At 42.2% G+C, this 24,402-nt stretch overlaps 1 protein-coding gene across 2 annotated transcripts in view; it reads right to left on the reverse strand.

Annotated features, from left to right (window-relative positions):
• Positions 1-24,402, reverse strand: part of CRY1 (cryptochrome circadian regulator 1) — a 69,273-nt gene that overhangs the window by 25,471 nt on the left and 19,400 nt on the right. For both annotated transcript variants that reach the window (XM_082255332.1, XM_082255331.1), the window contains exons 2-5: positions 11,565-11,673; positions 10,470-10,612; positions 9,505-9,689; positions 2,987-3,075 (exon numbers count right to left, since the gene is read on the reverse strand). In XM_082255332.1, the coding sequence (XP_082111458.1) occupies positions 2,987-3,075; positions 9,505-9,689; positions 10,470-10,612; positions 11,565-11,673 (526 nt within the window). The remainder of the gene's footprint in view (positions 1-2,986; positions 3,076-9,504; positions 9,690-10,469; positions 10,613-11,564; positions 11,674-24,402) is intronic.

A 24,402-nucleotide genomic window follows, 5' to 3' on the forward strand; every position in this document is an offset into this window, starting at 1 on the left:
CTGGTGTCCCTTGGTGGCTGATGTAAGCCACAGGCATGGAATTGTATGACTGCACCCTGATAGGGTGTCCTTGTAGAAGGGGGCTCAGTGTTGTAGAGCCATCTAAACTGGCCTGAGCTTCAAGAATGAAACGAGGAGCCTGGCTTCCAGAGGTGACTATGTTCCCAGGACTGTGAGGGACTGAAACACTCCTCTCCAGCCTGAAAAGATTTAGGTCTGTTATGTCTTATTCCAGTGATAGGGAAGTAAAGTCTTCCCTATTGTTAGGGCTAGACTTGAAATCCAACTAAAATAGGGAGTTCTTTTCTTGGCATGGGTAGGTTGAAAGAAGGCGCATGCTTGTTCCAGGTCAACAAGATATTGTGTTAGAGCGCTCTTGAATGAAATGGGGCAAATGATAAAAGCCTTGAAGGAACCTTCCATGAGGCCTTGAACTCTCATTGAGAATTTCATTGTGGGCGGTCTCTTCATTCTCAATACCCAAGCTTGGGCTCTGAGATTGTGTTTTTCTTCTAGAAGTAAACCTTTGCTTGGGAAGTGTTTAGGGTCCGACTCAAATATTCAAGGCAAAAAGAAGGCTGGAGAGCCGGTTTTTCTTTTTTATAAATGGTTAACCCAGCTAAAAGCCTTGGGAATCTGAATTGTCCTGTGGACTTTTGCTGATGGCTATAAATCCTTCAGGAGAAGGTCATCTAGATCGCCTGTGACCTGGCTGCTCTGGGTTCTGAGAAATGCAAGAGGTGCCAAACCTTTGTGAACATTTTGGGAGCAAGAGATAAGCCAAAGTGGTAGTGCAACAAAGTGATTGTTTGCCACTGCAAAGCACAGAAAGCGCTGATGAGGTGGGTAAACGGGAAAATATAGATAGTAAATTTGGATGTCTTTGGGTGCCATGCATTCCTCCCGTCTCAGAGGGGTAATTACCAACCTTTTGGATTCCATGCAAAATATTGGAATTTGAAGGTATTTGTTGAGGGATTTTAAAGTGCAGGATAGGTGAATACCCTGAGTGGGCTTTGGTACAGTGAACAGGTTTAAATAAAATCCTTTGATCCGGTTAAGTGGAGGTACAGGAACAACTATTTAATAGAACAATAGATTGTTTAGGGCATTCTGTACATCTTATGGTCCTTGGGCAGTGTTTGGTTGATTTAAGAGAAGAAAACAGTGAGGGGGTAGAGTTTTGAACTCTAATTTGTATTCCTTTGAAACCATCAATTGAATCCACAGGTCTTGGACGTCTGTGACCTAGAGAGAGGCAAACTGTAACAGGCTACTCCCCACTCCTACGAGTGAGGGTGCCCCATCAATTGGAAGAGGGCTTTGGGGAAAACTTACTGGGCTTTGTGGTACAAATCTGGCGCCAAAATAAGGGCTGAACTTAGGTTTTGAAGCTGAAGCCTAAGATGAGGTTAGGTGCTCGGGGTCTTGAGGAGATGAAGGCTCTTGAGAAGGGGGTTTGGAGATCATCTGCTTTAGAAATAAAATGGAAGTAGAAGAGGTGTGGACTTTGAGTCCTGGGAGACGAGGTTTGTATAAAAATGGTATTTGTCAATGGAATTATGACAGATGCAGAAATTTCTGCTCTTTTCAGGTAGGCCACTATTTGCCTGCCTGAAATAAAGCTAGAATCAGATGCAGAGACTAGTGCTAGAGGGAGCTTAAGCCCTGGAGCAAGGGGGTAGACTGTTCTGCAGTGAGGAAGTGCTTGAGTACCCTATATGGGCTCTAGGTAGAAGTGGTAATAAAATGTGCGACCTGTGTTGTAATGCACAACTGGTCATCCACCCAACACTGAGCTTTAAGTGTCGGTTCACACTAAGGCGATCCGACTTGGGGGGCGACCTGTAAAGTCACATAATGGAAGTCATTGCAAGTCGCTCCGAAGTAGTACAGGAACCATTTTCTAAGTCGGAGCAACTTGAGTCGCTCCTATTAGAACGGTTCCCGTAGCACAGAATAGACCGCGACTTGTCAGGCTGACCAGTCGCCTGACAAGTCGCAGTAGTGTGAACCGGGACTATATGGTTGAGTTTTAGCACCAAATTGAAAGGTTTACACTGTAGCAAATACAATTATTGCCCAGTCACAGCATGGGGTCTGACTCCCAAGGTTTAATGAGGCTGCATCGATCCAGAGGCACTGCTTCAAATTTGGGCATTAGAAGGCAATGAGAATTTGAAAATTTTAAAGATAAATAAAAATAAAAAAACAAAACACAGTTAAGCCAAGAGTGATTTCTCTGGGAAGAAGAAAAGGTTCATCACCTTAAGGACACTAGCATAAAACTGTGCACTCTTAGATTGGGGTAGGGGTACAGATGAGGTGCCCATGGGCATGTGCTCAAAAGCTTGCCAGTGTCCAATCATCAGAAGGTACGAGCCCAGGGTCTGAATACTATGCCTGTATCCTGTACTGTCTGATTACGATACATACGGTAAAGAAATACAGTTCCTTTCGGGCCTGTAGGCTAGTAGCATTAGCAACATTACCAATGACTCTTAAGAGAGACATTGAGCTTCAGTCTCCTTTAAAATAAAGCCAGCTGTCAACCCCTTTCACTGCTATTCAGCACACACATTTTCGTAAGGGCTCATTCACACAAGAAGAAATGGGGCTGTGTTATTAGCCATTTCCAGTGCACTTCCATGCATAGACAAGGCTAAACGCATGCAGTACTTTTTCTCTCTGGGTTGTGACACAAACCACTGCATCACAATGCCATCGCGGTGCGTACAATTTTTGTCACGTGTGACATTTCACTAAAGCGCTGAAAAAAGTAAACCGTGCAATGCACCCAGGCAAAGCATGTCAATGGTGTGAATGGTCCTTAAAGGAGGAGTAAAGAACCAGGCCAGGCCAGGAAGGGAAGGAGAAAATTATTACTGGTGTATTTTTGGGTTTCAAATATGAGAATGTTCTTTTTCTCAATCTTTAAAGCAGAGCGGTTTCTATGGGTCACAAGTCAGACAGACATTCTACCTACCTTTCTCTCCAGATGCCTTTCTAACCGTGTTAGTGCTTCTGTTTCTCCTCCGGGCCACACAGCAGACGGCAATCCTTCTACATCAAACCCTAATGGACGATCATAAAACATAACTTTAGATACTCTCTCTCTCCCATTTTTAATCAATACAACATAAAACATGAAACGGCGGTGCATTTCTTTTGCCAATCATAAGAAACAGTTCATAAACTGAATTTGATTCTTGATAATGGTCAATACATTAACTCCTTGGAGCTAGCAGTCCAGGTAAATCCATTTCCGGCAAAGGGACACGTGCCGACAAAATCTGACTCCTGCCATGAAAGGATCAGAATTTAGAGCAAGTTGGCTTTAAATTGGTCTGTTTGTATATTTTATATTTAGTAGATATTTTTGTTTAGGAAATTTAGGAATAAAAAAAAAAAAAAAAAGGCAGTACAAAAAAAAAAAAAAACATCTAACAAACTAGGACAGACAAAACACATGCTAAATCACCAAATATAAAAACGCTATTCAGGACTTTTAAACACATTGTAAATTACCAATGTGTTGGGTGAAGGGGTTACAAACTTCTTTACTTAAAGGGGTTCACCACAATCAAATGACGCTTACTTATTCGCTGGTAAAATTTCCTCTGAAAAGTGTTGCACAAAATGCACAGCTTTATCTTTCAGGATTTATTTTGTGCTTTGCTGCCATGCTGTTATATCATCAGAAGAGCTGCTTCTCTCCATTGCCCTTGGACATTCTATAGCTCCACTTAGGCTCCATGTACACGGGACGTTGTTAAAAGTCCCTTTGAATGCTGGAATTTTTAGGACGTTTGAAACGTCCGTTCAGTCACGTTTGTACCCGCGTTTAGCGGGCGTTTAGCAGCGTTTGCGGGCGTTTGCGTTTAGAAGCGTTCCTAGAGGTCATAAAAAATTATTCCCCTTTAAAATGAAAAAACGCGAACGCTAAACGCGGGTCATCGCGTTCAGACGCGTTCGGACGCGTTCAGATGCGTTCGGACGCGTTTGTGCATTTGAAACGCCGGGAAACACACGTTCGAACGCAAATAATTGCGTTCTAAAAACAGTCCCTGAACGCAACTGCCTGCAAATGACTGTAAACGACCTGGTGTACATGAACAGATAAGATAAAATGTAGATGGGTTCAGGGGCTTCTGAAAAAAACGCCCAACTGCTCCTAAACGACCATTTCCAGCGTCCCGTGTACATGGAGCCTTATTTGGATACGGCTGTCTCTAAAGGGCAAAGCTGTACCATCTCCACAAAGGACAAAAGAAGCGGCTGTGCCCGATGACGAACACAGGGTTGGAAAGCACAGGAAGAAACCGAAAAGACAAAGTCATGCATTCAAAAGAAGTTGCTGCAGGGTCCATATAAGCCAATAAGATGAAGCTGACTGCAGGTATGAAACCCTTTAATTGTAATCCATGGAACAAAAACAGAAAATATATTCTGCTCTAAAGCAGAACGTTTGAAATTTATAGTTCTGGACTAGAAAACCGATCTGCCCCAATCTTCAGTACATTACCACCAGTCCTGAATAGGGTTAAAGTGTATATCAAGCCAACATTTTTTCCAATTTTGGATAGAGTGAGGTAAGATGAAAACTCTTGCAGAGTTTTTACTGCTATTTGGACTCCATTAGTGATCATTCCCCTTGCCTTCCGTCCTGCTGACAATGGTTTTCCCAGAAAGCAATTTAGGGAAGATCTGAAACAGGGACATAGATGAAAATAGAAATCTGATAGGGAATGTAGCTCTCCCCTACTCCACTGAAAAAAAAAAAAAAAAAAAAAAAGAAGAATTTGTGTTTCTGCTGCTGAAGATCTCCCCTCATTTCCTGTGTGGTAAAATGTTGTCACCAGGACAGGAGGTGATGATAAACCTAACAGAGCCCCAAACAACAATACAAATCTGACAGGTGGGTTAGCCCTTCCCCACTTCATCAAAAACTAAGAAAAAAAAAAAACCTTTCTTGGCTGGACATACACTTTAAGAGGAGATTAGATCTCCATCTTAGATATTTTAGTAATCCAGGATTTTATTTTTTGGTAGGAAATATTACCACAACTTAGATAACAAATGCTTTTGAAGTCTTCACTGCTCTATGAGCTTATCCCATAGGTCTACATTGCTGCACAACATTTGATGTGCCCTGTAGACATACAGGCTAGGCCCTGCCACACTGTGGCTCTCTTTACAAACATGGAACGACCCCACCTGTGCCGCCTTGTCACTGGGTTTTCGCACACGGCGAGCTTCCTTGCCACGAATCCGGCTGGAGTTGGAGCAGTTGGCATCACCCGAACGCTGAAGTCAGCGGGAAAGTGATGCCACCGCCCTTTTGTGTCCGTTTGCGATGTCCTGCAGCTGGAAAGTTACCCCACTAGTTGTCAGCCTAATGGCATCGTGGCACCCTGTCTAATTGAGATCCTGGCAAAAAAAGCTTGGTGAGAATAGAAAAAATAAAACTCAATGCGTTTTTGTTGTTAGTTTCCTGGAGAACTTACAAAGAGCCGTTATTTCGGTAATTTGCAAAATGCTGAAGGAAAAAAAAAAATAATTTTATGAAGCTCACAAATGATTAATGTTCCAGACATCGTGCTGTTGCTCAGATGGGGGGTGAAACCAAAGGAACTGAAATTTTCTCTGCATATTTATTAAGCGGAAAAGTCCAAGATGGAGTTGAGGATATGCCTCCATATGTTGGTAAATGAGCACAGGTTTTTTTTTTTTTTTGTAACTTTTAAATCACTTCTAACAAATTGCATGAGGTTCAGTTAAATAAGCTACTTTAATATTAAACATGCTTTTATTATCTGCAATACGGGAGAGAGATTTTTTCGGACATGCATCCCATTGCTGGTAAATGTGGCACCAAAGAGTTAAAGTTTTTTTCTTTCTAAAAAAAAATTCAGGATTAGACATCTGCAAGACTTCCCTAAATGTCATAATAGGTATATTTCATATTCACATTAAGGGCTTAACATTTTGTATACAGTACAGATATTGATAATATAGCATCCGGTGCTTACGTATTTAAAAAAAAATGGTACCCATAGCATATATTCTAGGGAGTACAGCAGCAATAGGGGGCGCAAAAAGCTGGGGAATGCTAAAAATGGTAAAAGCCAATGTTAAGCAGACATGTTATTATGTGCTCTGTGATTGTTTTATCTTACTTACATTTTAATCTGCAAATACAAACCCAACAAGTTTTACACTTGTGGACTTAAATTTTAAAATGTGCCACCAAACATATACCAATTAGCTATATGAAAAAATAATTGGACTCCTACGATGCTTGCACTGGAATGTAAAAGCCAGGGGACGCTAGGGAGCTGGATCCAACTTACACTTACTAAGTGTGCAAGCATTCACATCTATGTGAACTTTTAGTGTTATTGTATCCAATCAAGATGTAAGATGAGGAAAAAAAATGGCTTTCAAAGCAAAATAATTTAAACATAAATATACATGAATAAACACATCAGTCCTGTCTTAATCAGCAGTTGAGAAAACAGCCCTTGGTTCATAAAGGATGTGGATGCAAGCTCTGAATACAGAAAACCATTATTTTTAGTTTGGAACTGTCATTCCGTTCCATAAAGGGACATTGTCTTTTCCACCACCAGCAGAAGACAAACCAACTACCACCACATAAGGGGTCAGAGTAGTTAGATAGGAGTAGTTTATTGACAGGCCCGCACTCTAACATTGAAGACCCTTTACACAGACAAGACTGGTATTAGTAGTTTGATGCTAACAATATGGCAATAAGCAAGCGGCCAGAAAGATACAAATGTTTAGATTGGAAAAGAGTACTTCACACAATTTATTATTATTTTTTTTTTAAGTTTTAAATGGCACAAGGAGGAAGGGGTAGAAGAGGTCAGGTTTTTATTGCGGTCTGTGTCCATGAAAATAATGAGAAATCCAAAATTTTAGAGTTCACGTCAGAACAGAAAAACAAGATGAAAATCTTTTCTGGTGACAAGATGGAATTTCCCCTCGCTTTGGAGAGATTTCCTGTCCTTTCCAGAAGTTACCCCAGAACAGGTGAAGGAATGTCACCAAAGTAACACAAACAGCAATAAAAAAAAGATAATTTTCAAATTTTTGTGCCATTTTAGCCTTTTTTTCGCACGAAAAGCATGCTATGTCCAGAATTGAAACGGATATATCAAGCAAAGCCTGGTCAGATATGATCAAGCAGGTTAGCCAGACATTACCCGCCAGTAACCCCTTTAGGACAGAGACACTGCTTATCAGAACACCAAATTATCTCTGATTCTGCCAATCAGCCTGAATCAGAATAATGCAAAGGAAAAGCTGCACACTGATGATAGATGTCCTTACAGTCACAACTCAGCCGATAAGCTCGCAATATCCAGCCAACAAGCTTTAGCCCATGGTCACGCCCCCAGGAACACTCCTCTGACATGTTTCACCCGATGGTCATCATGGGATTCAAATCAAAGTTTTGCCTGTGAAGACTTCATCTACGTGCCGATTTTCCTTTGGATTATACCAAGTGATGGACTGCAACCAGCAGCTGTTTGCAGCATACAAGAGGAGAGCTTGGAGAGTCGGAAAGATGCATTTTTCTTTGAGCCCCGGTTCACACTAATGCGATGCGGGAAGGCTGCGAATCCGCAGCCTGTTCCCGCATCGCAAACGCACCCCCGGCAGTTCACACTGCCATATGCGATACGCTGGGGGTGTCAATGTAATCTTAACGACACCCCCAGTTTGATCGCATATCGCAGTGCGATCTTGCAGTTCGCACAGGATTGGATCGCACAAGTGTGAACCGCTGTGCGATCCGATCCTGATGCGGCTGCCAAAAAGGGTCCTGTGCGTGTTTGCTGCGGGTGCGGTGCGAATTTAGCCATACAAAGTGTATGGCTAAACTCGCACCGCACAGCCGATCGCATGTAATGAAGGAGCAGTGCGCTTCGACATTACATGCGAACGCCGCAGCCGCATGAGTGTGAACCAGCTCTGACTCTACAAACTGAATCATAAATCATCTAAAAAATATGGTCACTATGGCCTGTGGCTGAACAAAGTCTAATTGTTGAGTTGCCAAAACATGTACAGCCAGCTATAAAAAAAAAAAAAAAAAAAAAAAAAAACACGCAAATATACAGTAGCTCACAAAAGTGAGTACACCCCTCACATTTCTGTAAATATTTTATTATATCTTTCCATGTGACAACACTGAAGAAATGACACTTTACTACAATGTAAAGTAGTGAGTGTACAGCTTGTAGAACAGTAAAATTTGCTGTCCCCTCAAAATAACCCACACAGTCATTGATGTCTAAACCGCTGGCAACAAAAGTAAGACACCCCTAAGTGAAAACGTCCAAATTGGGCCCAATTAGCCATTTTTCCCTCCTCAGTGTCATGTGTGACTCGTTAGTGTTACAAGGTCTCGGGTGTAAATGGGGAGCAGGTGTGTTAAGTTTGGTGTTATCCCTCTCACTCTTTCATACTGGTCACTGGAAGTTCAACATGGCACCTCTTGGCAAAGAACTCTGAGGATCTGTAAAAATAATGGTTGCTCTACATAACGATGGCCTAAGCTATAAGAAGATTGCCAAGACCCTAAATGGCTGTGTGTTGAGTTATTTTGAGGGGAGAGCAAATTTACACTGTTATACAAGCTGTACACTCACTACTTTACATTGTAGCAAAGGGTCATTTCTTCAGTGTTGTCACATGAAAAGATATAATAAAATATTTACAAAAATGTGAGGGGTGTACTCACTTTTGTGAGATACTGTATTTCAGATGAAAAAAAACCTTCAACGGGTTGTATTCGCATTTTAGAGAGATGGGTTGGAAAGATGCCACAAGATCAGGAATAAACGCACTTGCTTCACAGCTGCAGAGAGAGAAATCAAAACCATGCCAAAGAGGTCTCTTCAGTTTTGCAGAGATTAGACTTTAACAGAAGCTACTGTATTTGCAGGCTTAAAAAATGATCAGGCTACATGAAAAGTGACTCCAGCGTCTTACACCAAACAGGGAGTCCCCCATGAGCGCTGCTTTTCAAATGCTCATACAGCACCAGCATTATCTGAATGGTTAGGCTGTAGCACCACGTTTACCCAGTAGAGACAGTGCAGGAAGATTTGCTACGACTAATCCTAGGTGCAGCCCCCGTTAAGGAAAAGGTCTCCTGCAGGGGTTCAGGTTTTATTTGGTCTACAAACAAACTCAGTCAAAAAGGAGAGTATATCAAATAATGGTAAACTGCACTCCTAAAAACAAGAACTTGTCCAAAATCAGGACGCATTAAAGTAGATACTGTGAGATCACATTAAAGTAAAGTTACAAGGATATTCTAGGTTTTTTCCCATAAAATGTTTTGCTATACATTCTAAAAAATGGACTGCATTACAGGTTCACACTTGCATAATAAGTCAACAATGCTGAATCTTTAACCCATCTAGACAAACATTTTTTCATGTTACCAATAAGTATACAAAAATATACCTAATTCTTCCAGAGAAGGGACGCCGTACTTCTCGTCATGATCATCAGACACTGGGGTGGTGCACTTATCCATTACTTCGGCTGTTATGGTCTCAGTTGGCATCTCTAGTGGCTCCATTTTGCTAATAAGTGTTTGGAACCTCTTGTAAGTCAAAGGTGGTTGCCCGCCATTCAACTCAATAATCCTATTAAAAGATAAATACTTACATGGTAAAAACATTCTTGACACAGCTTGGGTTTCAACAAGCATACATTTTAATCAAAACAAAACAATTGGCCTTGCAAATTTCCAAAAAAAAAAAAAAAAATGTAAAGTCGCTATGAGGCCAAAAAACTGTGGACCCCTGACCATCCCACAAACTATATATACACAAAAGTATGTGGACAACCCTACAAATTATTGCATTCAGGTGTTGCCAAGTGAAGGGTACCTTTAATACTACAGCATACAAAGGGCTTTTAAACAATTATGTGGTTCCAACCTTGTATTTAGTTTGGGAAAGTCTCTTTTCTGTGCCAGCATGACTGTGTCCCTATGCACAAAGCCAGCTCCATTAAGACATGGTTTGAGGAGTTTCGTGTAGAGAACTCCAGTGGCCTGAACAGAATCCTGACCTTTGTACTACTAAACAAGGTTGGGTTGAAGTGAAATGCAAATTGTAAGCCAGGTTTTTCCATTTACAAAATACCTGACCCTAACAATGTTCTTTTGGCTAAATTGATCTTGCTGACAGAGGCTGGCAGAAAAATCTTGAGCAAAAACCTTGCATCTACACGAGTGAACATGCGTATGAGTATACAGGCACACAATTCTTCACCCTCTTCTAGCTGCCAGTGTTTCAATTTAGGCTTTTACGCTTGTGTATACTTGCATAAGTAAATGCACACCCATGTACAATAGACCTTACGTTAACTCATGTAGTTACTATATATAAATATTGTCTGGGACTTTTTCGAATACTCACTTATCCAATTCATAGAGTGTGTGTGAAATGCGTACGATGACCTCCACACCAGCTTCACTTGCCAATTTTTTAATTGCAGCATCTCGCTCTTTTCCAAATGGTTCAGAGTCATACTCAATAGACAATTTGCTGATCTTCCATTCCTGGAATAACACAGAATATACATGGTTTTATTTACCTGGGCCGTGGTTCGGGCCCCTACAGCTCCCGGAGTAGACTTCTTGGCTGTTGGACCACTGTCCATACCACCTCTTTTATATTGACCCCATTTTAAATACCGATTTGGGGTGCATCTGCTCCTGATGAGTGGGAATATCCATGAAACGCGTCGAGCTAATAGATGTGTCCCCCATTAATAATTTTGTTATTTGGACTATATACATTATATCGTCAATGACCTTCTATCCCAATGTATATTTCATCATTTTTGTATGATTCTGCATTTAAGAGGTTTTATTGCCTCTTTGACTGTATGTCACATGTATGTAACTTTATGTATCATGCATGTTTTGCTCATGTCATTTTATGAGATTTATATATGATATATTAAATCTTTTACCTTATGCCAGGTGACTGTACTAATCTATGATGCCCACCGACTCCACACACCTCATATAAAGTCCCGTTCTTTTTTTCCCCCCCTTCCCGTTTTATCCCATTAAACATTTTGGGACATCGGCTTTTCTAATAGTAATACCAATATTACGTTATGGTTATTTATACCTATTATTACATATTATACCCATTATGCCGATCCCATTGTATCCTTCCTACTACCCATTTTATTCCCCTTCCCCCTCATTTATACCTGACTAGTGATGGAGACAGCAAGCCCTGGATGGTCATTGTCTCATTTAAAGTTCCAATTGTTTTGTCTTTGTGTTTGTTTGTCTGTTGTCTTTTGTTTATGCCATCAATGGTTTTATTTACATTGTTGTTGTACATACATTGTTTTCTTATAAAGACACAGATTCAGTTACCTAGAGTAGATCTATTAACGTTTTAGTAAGGATGAAATGACAGCACCACATGGTACAGGAAGGACTGAAGGCAGTTGATAAACAAAATAGGAATTATTGATTATGAAAAACATACTTTGAAGAGCCGAGGAAAGACATCAGCAGGTTGTCCACGGATCACAAACAAGCGGGAGTTTAATTTACGCAGATTAGCATCCAAGTCTTCTAGACACTGCAGCAGGAATCTAAATAAAGAAAAATAGATAAACATGTTAGCAACATCATGGACAAAAAAAACAAACGCATAAAGCGTTAAAGCTAAATAAAATTGTTATCTCCACTAATCAATCACTGCCGTAATGATTGTTTGCTATTAGTAATTAGACATCAATCCTCCATTCGTGAACACAGGCTATTCTTTATACATGCATTACATATACCAGGCAGACACATTTAATACCAAAGTGCATGACTTTTAAATTGTAACTATGGCAATGCTACCCTAGAACAAACTCCCAGTTCAACTTGAACTGGGCATCCCAGGAACCCAAAACCACACAGTGCTGCAGTATGAAAAATGTTCTACCCCCCGTTGCCAGCCATTGGCTGCCAGTGCCGATTCGATCCCGATGGGATGCTGGTTTTCCAGCATGCCGGTTTAACAGAAGGAAGTCTTGTGACTGACTTTTGTTGGACAGGCAGCTATAAACACAGGTCAAAAGTCAGCTGGTTCCTGCCAAACCAACAGTTTTGGGCAGATTTTTGGCACGTGTGTACCCAACAGAGGTGGAGATTCTACTTGGACAACATTGAAGAGATCAATGATCAAAGTTAATTAGCAAGCCCCCAATAAGAAGTAAAGAGGACATGAGAAAACTTAGAAAAATCTAATAAAACTATCATTGTAAAATATTAACTTAGCCGATCTTAAAAGTTAGCTTCAACAAGAGACTGTGCATTCACTTTCATTCATAATTTTTTCACGCCTGGGGAGTAATTAGTTACCCCCAAAAGTCTGATGCAGGAATTCTTCATGAAGGCAGAACATCAGCTACTGCAGGCCAACTTGTTCAACCAGCTGGCCTCAATGCTACCCCTGGCTGACTGCTCTGAGCTCTGGCCTGTGTAAATCGGATGTAGGGCAGTGTCCAGGGGGCCAGTAGTAAAAAGGGCAGTGTACAGAGGTCAGTAATAGGTAGGGCAGTGTACAGAACTCAGGGACAATGACAAGGGCACAGGAGGGCATAGAATCAGTTTCCAGATGCAGAGAAGCCCAGAAAAGTTGCTGTGGCTGATCTTTTTCTGGTGCTCTGATCCTGACCAGCCATCCTCTTGTCCAGTCCACATGATGTCACACACAAGCACCTTGGACAGACTGGAGAGGAGAGTCAGGGGGGGGGGGGGGAGGGGGAGGATCAACATAGTACACTCCATAGATGAGCACAGGCACGTTCGGGTAGGAGCCCGAACCCGTCACCAGCTATTCTGCCTAAAGACTGTCAAAGCGGACAGCAAAACATAGGCAGAAGCATTGCCAACCCCCCTACGCAGCCACATGCAAGCAAGTATACTGTGTGGAAGGGAATGCCTCCGCAACCTAAGATTGTATTTGACAGCTTCCCAACCTCAGAGCTCAGGTGGCCATTACACCTGAGCTCACTGCTTCCCTGTGTAGCTCTGCCATTTTGGGGGGCGAAGCACTCGTAGGTTGGTAGGTTTGAACTCAAATGCAATCTACTTGTCACCTACCCGCAATCGGCCAGGAGAATGAGATCAATGGGTTGCTGACCCCTGATCCAGAGGATTCAGGCAGGCGCCTAATTAACATGAGTTAACCAACATTTGCATACCACATTACCCTACCCTAGGATTTGGGTTTCCCAAATCACTCAAGAAGAAAGCGGAGCTAAACTGAGGGCACATGAAAATGCCCTTTTCATTCATCATCAAAATTAGTTCAACGTAAACCTCGTTTAAAAAGCTACATTATAATATGTGCCCATTGGAAGGTGAAGGTGGGGATTGTGCGCCGCCGGATAACACAGAACAGGGATCTTGCGCTTACACAGCAGCTGCTATCATAGGAAGTCCCACCTCCTATGATAAACAGCACACTGGTGACGTCTATCATAGGAGGTGGGACTTCGTATGACAGCGGTCACGCCAGGTAAGCGCGAGATCCCCGCTGTGTGTGATCCGGCGGCTCTCCAATCCCATGCTGATGAGGCTGGGTAAGCATGAGATCCCCGCTCTGTGTGAATCGGCAGCTCTCCAATCCCATGCTGATGAGGCACTGGTGAGGCTGCGCTGATGGGGCACTGTTGAATATAATATACTCTTCAAATGTGCCTTAAAATGCATGGTTTTCCCTTTTATGAACAAGAAAATAATGACGGTATGCTCTTGGGCTGGTAGAATAATGCTATGGGGGGCTGGTATTAAATTATTTCCAGGGCTGGTTTTTATCCCCAGTCAGGCCTTGTTTCCCTCTGCAGCCACGCCAATGCTGCTAAGTAAATGTACGGCATCACCATATGAATACAGCGCTACTATGGGACTACAGCGCCGACCTGAAGTATCCTCTCTCCGCCTCTCTCAGCACTCCCCAGCACCCCCTCTAACTGTCCTCCAGAGCTGCTTGAAGAAAGACCATAGAGATGGAGGCAGAGCTTCCGGTTGCTAATGATCCCGCTGGAAGGATGCCTGCAGGAGTTCGTTGGGGGGGGGGGGGGTGAAATGGCAGGTTTTGAAGATGTTGAGACTTGTTTGCAGGGGCTTGAGATGGGGGGTGGGGCAGCGACAGCAGTGTAGGAGCCCAGTACTAGTGCTGTACAGCTAACTTCAATTGCTCCAAACATGCCACTGCCAAGTGGCCTCTGCAGTGCTGGAACCATTTTTTTTTTTTTTATATCATCTGCACATACTACTCACCGCCATACACTCCACTCCTACTACCTACTGAAATACGCACTGCACCCCTCTCCTACATGTACCACCCACCGCCATACACTATGCCCCCCTCTCCTACAGGTATCACCCACCGCTATACACTCAGCACTCCTCTCCTACAACTGCCACCCACCGCAATACACTCTGCACCCCTCTCTGACATGTACCACCCTCTGCCATACACTACGCACTCCTTTCCTACATGTACCTTACACCGCCATATACTCTGCACACCTTTCTTACAGGTACCACCAGCCATACACTCCGCATACCTTTCCTACAGGTACCACTTTCCTACACACTGAACCCCTAACACGTACCAGCCCCCGCTATACACTCTGCACCTCTCAACCTGCACATACTAACCACCTCCATACAGGCCACACCACTCCTGTACATACTACTGGCCAGCATACACTCCACATTCCTCTAATACTTCATAAAGTTTTTTCTCTTAACATTTTGTAGTCATATCCTAAAAAATTCTAAGAAGTATCTTTTTTTTATCTCATGGATGAAATGTGAGAAATAACGTATATATCATACAATCATTCCATAAACATACCACCACATACACTGCATATATAATTTAAGGAAAGTATGCTAATAAAATAGTTTACCATTTGCCAGAAAAAAAAATAAAAATTATATATATCTCCGGATTTTATTTTAAAAATCTGGTCACCTTACATTAGAACAAAAACTATGACCTATAAACCCACTACCATGCCCTGTCTGTCGGATCAACATCTGCTCCCTGGTATGTACGGCTGATTAGCTACACGACTGAACATTCCGTCTGATAGATGGATTAGAACTGTATTTGGACAGGCTTCTGACCTGTAACCTTGTCTGCAGGCTTTACAATAAAGCCATTTCTGTTACGAGCAGAACACAACTGTTGAGCACGTGTAACTGGAGCTACTGTAATCTGCATATAAATCCCAAATGTCTCAGCTATGATTGGTCACTACACATTACTGCCTAATGTAAGAAAACAGGGCAGAGGGAAGGGTTTAAAAAATAAAAAGAAGAGGATGAAAAAAATAAAACATTTTTTTTGTGTTTTAATTATTCATAGCCTGTGTATTTGGAAGCCTAGCAGAGGGTGTTCTGTCTATTCATTGTGCTAAAAGGTGTCCTCCTTTCTCAATTTAAAAAATTGGAATGCATTGTAAAGTAGCAGCAGAGAAGGAAAAAAAAAAAAAAAAAAAAAAAAAAAAAAAAAAAGCAGATTTTGATAACAAAACTTAAAACACTGCTTTGTAATGGGGCAATAACAGCAGTGATATCTTACAGTCTCATGTAATATTTTTAATCGGTCATCTTCTGACTTGTGTCCCCAGTCTACAAAAGTCTGCTAAAGCATTTCTCCAATCTCCAACAATTTCAAACAGCAAGTATGCAGTGTGACAATCTTTTAGTATGTTGGCAGTCTGATCATCTCCCGTTTCATGTCTGCAATCTGAGAGCTTTCCCTTGCATTACAATCACTAATCCCCATGGTCTTGAGGTTTGATCCCTCACCACTGGTGTAGATCAGCATTTTTCAACCAGGGTGCCGTGGCAAAATGCCTAAAAAACGTACCAAAAACTGTATACAAGCCAGCAGGTGGATCAAGCCAGCCTTTTAGTTACACAAAGCCACAGGTTTTCATTATGCACCATTATGACTTTTTAGACACTGGCATCCTAACAACCAATGATGCCATCAGTTGATAAGGATGTCCTCTTTTGCCTCCACAGCATCCTTGCTTGCCCTCCTGTGCCCCTCTCCCTCAGCACTAGGGTCACATTAGCTGACTGATGGAGTGAAATTGAGGGAGAAGAGAAACATTGGAATACTAGTCAGCACCAGTGTACAAACATGTATTTGCTTTGGAAGAATAAATCACTTCTAAACATTGGGTGTCCTTGTTGTTGCTGCATTATGTAAAACTAATAGCATATTTTTTTTTACATCTTAGAATGGGGTGCATCAAGACTGTGTCATTTTAAAGGGTGTCTTGAGATTGTCTAAAATTTTAAAGGGTGCCTTAACTGAAAAAAGGTAAAGAAAACTTGTGTAGATAATAAAATGCATCATTAGTAATAACTACGGTATTAACAATTTGAAAACATGAAGACATGTTTACTTAAACAGGTAGAGCAGACACACTAAGGCATCTGTTTGCAGCTTATTCCCTTCTCCCCCTAGCGGCCTTTTAAATGAGTCTCAATGCCGTGGGGCTGTATGGACTGCTGAGAGTATGCAGTGAACGCGTTCTCTGCACAGAACCTCAGCCCCAGATGGGATTAGATTGATATGGAGATGCAGCTCCATAGAGGAGAATAGTGGGGTCCACCTGTCCCTTTTTTCAGGATCGGATCATGCATGTGAAAGGGGCCTAAGGCCTTACGTGGTGGGCAAAAGGTTAATCACATTACCTCAGTAGCTTGATCCACCACTGCAGCACCCCTTGATAAAACCAATATAAATGTAGACTTCTGTATAGGATTAGATAGGCGCTCCCCCTAAATCCATACTTATGTTCTTGATAGTAATCAGGCGCATTCAGCCTCTGATCACTTATTGCAAACAAAATTCTGTAATGTTCAAAAGGCCAAGTTCGCCTTAAAAAATAATTAAATGCGCACGGCTTGAGGTAAACCGTGCATTTATTGTGTTTTTTCCCCCCCAGGAGCCTGCACAGCATTGCACCTTCAAATAAATGGATCACGGGTGCAATGTCAGGCTCCTGCAGTGTCCTCCTGCAGCTTTGTGTCCCTACCTCTGTTGTACAGGCCTGTCAGTTCCCGAGCTGTAGAAAGACTGAATGGACTAGGAGTGCTCCTATCGGCACCCTCGCAGTCCACTGAAATTACAAGTTAGTCTTCTGTTGTGATAGATGGGACTCTTAATCCCCATACACACGAGTGGAAATTCGGAAGGGAAATTTCGTCCGACGACCGATCTGCCGATTTTCGGATTGTTAGTATGGTGCTCTCGACAACCGACTCCGACTTTTCGGCCGAAAAAATCCTGGTGTGCAGGCTATAAAATTTTTGTCCTCCGTCAAAACACGTCCGATTTTCGTGCAGTCAGTACAGATTTCGATGGGGGGAAAAATCTTATGAGCAAGACTAGGCATGCTCAGAGATGAAAGAACACATACAAAGTAATCCAACACATGACATCACTTCTGAAGTAGAATTCTGTCATGCTGGAAAATTCGTGTGCAGTCTAGAGCAGGGGTTCCCAAACTTTTCAGACCGCGACCCCCAATATTAGATTGCTGACGACCCGCGACCCCTCCCCCTCCCCCTCGTATGTAAGATTTGCGATTTGGTTACATACTGACAGAGCTAAAACAAAAAGGAACACAATCTCTAAGCCAGGCTATTTTATTAACAAATTATGGACCAGCACAGGGAGGGAAGATAGTGGAGACCAGTGAGGGGTCTGGTTGTAATGTGTCCTGGGTCCCCCTATTTCCTTGGAATGGCCCAGCCTTGTCCTACACACACCTAGCTCCTCTGTATATCAGCACAGGGAGGGCCATAGTGGAGACCAGTGAGGGGTCCCTGAGGAGAGGACATGGAGGGAAGGCTCACTGAGCACTTCTCCTGGTTGTAATGTGTCCTGGGTCCCCCATAGTGGAGACCAGTGAGGGGTCCCTGAGGAGAGGACATGGAGGGAAAGCTCACTGGGCACTTCTCCTGGTTGTAATGTGTCCTGGGTCCCCCTATCTCCTGGGACTGGTCCAGCCTTGTCCTACACACACCTAGCTCCTCTGCATATCAGCACAGGCAACTATTCTAGGCCCAGAAGCTTATAATCTAATTGTCCTGTCCTCCACACATTCGTACATGATTCCGGTCCCTCTCCCCCCCCCCCCCCCCGAGTCTTACCCCTCCCCCACCTACTTCACAGTACCCCCCTCTCTGTCTGGGGAACTTACCGGCCTCCATCCTGCCCTGTCACCCAGGGACAAAGTTCTTGCCGAGAATTTCAACTCTCGTGCACAGTGTTCGCCGCTGTGCACGGGCATGGACTCTGGCGGCCAGGCATTGAATTGCAAGTTCCATTGGAAATCTCCTAGCCGCTCGTACTCGCGGCGGAAGTGACGTCGGAGGTTGAATTATTCGGCAAGTTGAAACAATCGGCTCAGCCTTGTCCACAATAACAGTGGAGGCGGTGCTCGCCGGGAAATGTAGTCCAGCGGTGGGTCGGCTGTCGTAGACATTGGCATTTCTAGTAAATCATCTCGCGACCCCCCGCTCCCCACTCCGCGACCCCCCCGGGGGGTCGCGACCCCCACTTTGGGAACCACTGGTCTAGAGCACATTCCAACCAACAGACATCACTCTGGACAAAAGACGGACGACCGGTCGGTGGAAATTCGTTGCGTGTGTACGGGGCTTTAGTTTATTCATTAACAGACTGCTGTGAATGAATGACTCGATTTGTGGAAGAGCCCTGGACAGTGGAGCCAGTTTTAAAAATTGTGACCAAGAACCCCAGCTCACTGTCACAGTGAAGGATCAGGGGTGCCACACAGTAACTCATTACAACCTACATAAAAGGTTACTAAATATGAACTTTAAGTACCAACACTATAGGAGCCATTAATGGTCTCTTAGCAATCTTTTGGCAGTCTATTTACCACCAGGGACAGAAACTAGTTTTTTTTTGCAGCATTCCATTTTACATTCTAAAAACAAATATTTTTGGTCATTAAAGAGAGCAAGCTTAACTAAGATTTACAAGTTACAGTACAGGAATGATAAAACTAGCACAAAGTAATTATTTACAGTGCATCTAACGACACTATGGGATTCAGCATCATATCAAAGCCACCTAATCCAGATCAATGTAGTGGCATTTGCTACTAAGAATGTCACCTGAGTGACACAATTAGACTCTCCAGCCTCTTGTGCGGATAAGGCAAACTGTATTTGGAAACAGTCTAGGACAAGTCAGCACAACATGATGATTAATTATAGAGTGGATTGAGACAGATTTAGATGTACAGTTCTTTTCTGAACTAAAACAACGTGCTGAATCCATTCCTAGATTGAGGACCCATAAATAATCCTCTGATAATTCCCATGGGAATAAAGCAAGACTACTTCATTTAACTTGCATAAATTTAAAGGGGACCATTCCACCTTTTACTAAAATTGACATCAGCATGCATCTCTGCAAAGGTAATGGGGGTGACTTAAAGGATGCAAAAGTATGCATATTACTTTTTCAGAAGTAGTAAAAAAAAAAAAAAAAAAAAATGTATATTTCACTGGTCCCTGTATGCTACACCAATTTGTTTTCCCTCTCTCATTACAGCATCCCTTATTTAAAACCAGCACTCTTTCTTCCCCTGTAGCAGCCAAGGTCGGGGTGGGGGGCTGTTACAGGCCACTATCCTGCACGTCACATAGTAAGTGCCAAGTACCCAGCTACAGTGCTCTTACCACTCAATCTAAGAAAAAATTACCACCTTAATGTGCTGCACCTGGTAAACACAGGCAATTTTTTTTTTCTATGCCCAAATGGTGTGGACACCTGACCATCTCACAGATCTACATGGGCAAAACATAAGGGCCCGCGGAAAGCGGAGACCATCTTTGGGGCAAGTTGGAACACTGATTGCAAGCAAGGTCTTCTCGTCCAACTGCAGTACTTGAAGCACAAATGCTCTTTTTGGTGAATGGGCTCAAATTCCTATAAACACTCAAAAGAAAAAAATTCTTGCAGCTAGCCTTCCCCAAAAGAGTGGGCACTGTTAAATACACAGAGGGCCCATTTTATAATAATGTCCATGATTTTGCAATGGGATGTTCAAGCAGCCAATATAGCACAGATAAGCAGAAAGAGCAAAGGAACCGCTCCAGTGATAAGGTAATCCCAACCATTAAAATAAGGTGCAGCAAGGATCCACAGTCCAGGCAACAATAATGTATAGAGAGAAATAGCCGCACTCCAACTTGAAGGTGAAAAATATAAAATCTGTTTTATTCGTATCCAAAAGATGAAATCAATTCAAAGTGTATCCATAATTTAGTCGGAGACAAGAGATGAACGCATAGTAATTGATGCGTTTCACGGATAAACGTCCGCTTAGTCGTAACCAACTAAGCGAATGGATACAAATAAAAACAGATTTTATATTTTTCACCTTCAAGTTGGAGTGCGGCTATTTCTCTCTATACATTACAGCCAATATAGCAACCAATGATGTGAACAGACTTCAAAGCCTACAACCTAAAACATTGCCTTTTAAAACGCTTTTTTTGTTAAACAAACATGTCATACATACATGCTCTGTGCATTTGTTTTGCACAGAGCAGCCCCAATCCTACCCTTCTTGGGTTCCCAGCCAGAGGTCCTAGCTCCTTTGGCTTCCCCTGCCCCTGGTATGCTGTGTTCTCCGCTCTGCTTTGGATATTTTAAGGCTTCTGGTAAAATTACAGAATAATCAAGTGAACATAAAACGGACAATTATTTTGAAAGGTTTGGAAAATGACACTGGATGGAGAGTGGCACGCTTTTGTGTGGGTTATTCTCCATTAAGTGCTCCGATAGGAATTAAAATCAGTGAACATCGACATAAAAGAATCATCTCACAGAAAAACCCTGCAAAGGGATAATCAGATGCTCTAAATAAAAAAAATGTACACATTGTGCCAGGAAATGAAAAGCCTGTCCCCACAAAACCTAGTAACAATGGGGGCTTGTGCTACAACCTTTAATTTTATAAAAAGGACAGCTAACAAGTTTCTCCACTAAAAAGGTTTGCTTAACTATTTCAGTGCAACAGCGGGAAACCTGAAAATAAATGTCGATCTACACCCAAAAGAGGGTGCACATCCATGAAGGACCAATATGTCGGGTAAATCTTGTGGCGTTTCAAGAAGAGCTGGCTTTAAAGACCATTGATCCTTATAGCCTGCTAGCATACTCACCACCCTGGATGATGCCACAGCCAAAGTGATTGACTGACAACCAACTAACTAGGGATCCCCAAAGCTGGCATGAAGCATAGGGGCATGCTGCAGGTCACTTAGGGGGCACAGTACAACCAGCACATGCGCAGCTTGCTCAGTCTGCAACAAAATTAATGAAGGCATGGTGGGTTGTCTATTAAATATCTGGGCTGGATTTTGCATTAGGTACACTGCCTCGAGATGCAAGGGTTTCCAAAGAGGGCACTGATGGAGCCACAATGTCCAACACTGTTTATCCACACTTTAGCTGCAAATGTCTATATGGGATTCTGCACAGTTGTGGGAGGGAAAAACCCAAGACATTTTCCACAAAATGTTCTTCAGACAGCCTCCGCTGCCTGTACTACCTGCCAGCTGGGCATTGAAGAGCAGAAGATCCATAACTCATCAGTTTACCCAATACCATGTTAAAGCTTACATAAAATTTTAGCGATTGGGTTTAAATGTAGTTTAAGTTAACCTGTTGCCAAGTGGAAAAAAACAAACAAAAAACACAAAATTACAAAAAGCAACTGTATAAAAGAGGAGCTTCTTTAACCTCTGTGTGTGGCATGTGCCTGGCGCCCTCCAAGAGAACAAGTCTCAACACATCAACCGCCAGTTATCCTAATATAAGGGCTCATGCACATGGGCTTTTAAAAATTATGATATCTACTTTGGATTTTACTGACAGAAAGATCCTGTGTTTAAAAAAAAAAAAATACAACACTTTTCAGTTTACATGCATTTAAGTGCATAAACATCAGTTAAATGCTTCTTCCATTCCATTAGTACAGTTTTCAATATTAGAATGTATGCATGCACATTTACAAACATACAAAAATAAAAGAAATACAGATCCAAAAGCAGAATTTTCTACTTTTATGCAGCTGAATGCAGCACAAGATTGCTGAGCCCAACGCAGCTGTGTGCATTATCTACAAAACTGCTGGTTCAGATCCACAACCTTATGCTTTATGCCCCGTACACACGTGCAGATTATCTGAAGACTTTTGTCTTCAGATTTACCTTTTCTATGTAGTGCAAGGGCCTGCCGGATTGCATACAAATTGAAAGTGTTTAGGTTTGACCTCATAGTATATGGTTTTGGTAAGTCTACAGACAAAAGTCTTCAGATAATCTGCACGTGTGTACGGGGCATTACGGATCTAAACAGTTTTTTTACACGTCTGTACATCAGCCCTAAGGCTACGTTCACATCTTGGCGTTGCTATTTACAGGCGTTTTTGTGCAGGCGTTTTTAGGTTGACTAGTAACCAATGGAAAAAAATAAAAACGCCTGTAATCTGTCCAAAAAGAAGCTCATGTACTTTGAGCATTGGGCGCTTTGCTTAACCTTCCTAGCGGTATTCCCGAGTGTGACTCGGGGTAAGATTTTAGAGCCAAAAGCGGTAAAACCTGAGTCACACTCGGGGTAGCGCTAGGAAGATCGCTGGATGCTGGAAGAGGTTTTACTTACCCTTTCTCCGGGATCCATGGAAGAATGCGGGCAGTATGCGGCGGCGGAGCTTCCTCCCGATCGTCTGCGAGCCCCAGCTTCCGTCTTCGGCGACGTGACGTCCGCCGGAGGGGGGAACCGGCGGCAAATTCGAATGTAAAACACACCAAACACACTGATACCGTTCAAAATATAAAAAAAAAAAAAAAAAAATCACATTACATTGCCCCCCAGTGCCCTTTCCTGCAGTTTTACTGTACATATATATATATATATATATATATATATATATATATATATATATATTATACACACACACACACACACACAATTCTTGTGAATGAGCAGCCCAAACCAACTGTATATATATATATATATAATAAATGTATACAGTTGGTTTGGGCTGCTCATTCACAAGAATTACATGCAAAATAATGGTACCGCTTTCAGCACCCAAAATCCAAAAGAATCATACCGCCAGGGAGGTTAAAACGTCAAAAATGCTCAGATGTGAACAGGGGCCATGAATAGGATTTGTCTTGTTGGGCGGTTTTTTGAGCTGATCCTAGAGCAGAAAAACTCCCCAAAAATGCCTAAATGTGAACTTAGCCTTAAGCAGTGGGTTGCCAGCCTAGGTCCCCTCCATGCTTATTTTCAATATGTTTAGGCCAGAAATCAGGCTGCTAAAGAGATCCCAACACTCCACACCAAATTGGGGGACTTCACAATCAAAGGCTTTATTTATAACAAGGCAAGATGTTCTGAAATGTTTCAGATATTGGAAATAAATGTAATGAAAACAGAATACTTTATCCCATTTGTCCTTTTATAGTGCAGAAAAATAGCCTTGGCATTCCCAATAATAGGCTATGAATTGAACGCATCAGAAAAAGATGCTATTTTCAGTAAATTTTAGTACAAAAATAACTTCTGCAAGGCCCAGATTTAGAGAAAGGCCCAGATTTAGGAGAAAGGCCCAGGCTTCACCTGAATCCATTTGGTGCCTTTTATTGTGTATCTTTCTTTTAAACTATTTCAACATGTAACAATTGAGAAAGTAGGTCACCTCTCATAGCACCCGCCAGGGGGAGTGGGCTGCTTCTGTATAATGACCTACTTTGCAGTTTACATGAGAACTACATGTAACCATTCGCAGCCATTTCCCTTTTTCACACTTAAATCAAAATGGTCATGACAGTAAAGACAAAATGTTCTCAGTCTGTGACCCTCATCAATACAATGAAGTGTACAAAGATTAAGATTTATAAACTAGAAAAATGACACGATCGCATAATGTACTTTGCTACGGACGCTGTGCCCCAAATAAATGGAAAAAAAAAGGTCAGGCATTAAATAACCTTATTGGAACCAAAACACACAAAAAAGGGGCAGCACATACAGAATTATTATACCAGGCCAGGCTGCAGAGCATTAAAGAAAAACTAATCATTGTACTATGCCACCTGAAAAAAATAAAAACTCATGTATGAGCATAACATGGTCGGGCTGCTATGAATGTAGAATAAAGTGGGTGTGCGAAAGTAACATCACCAGCATCTCTAGACCTACCCAGCTTTAGAAGGTTTATATAAGTGGTACC

Source organism: Pelophylax lessonae, assembly GCF_965119305.1.
Source record: "Pelophylax lessonae genome assembly, chromosome: 4".
Lineage (NCBI taxonomy): Eukaryota > Metazoa > Chordata > Amphibia > Anura > Ranidae > Pelophylax > Pelophylax lessonae.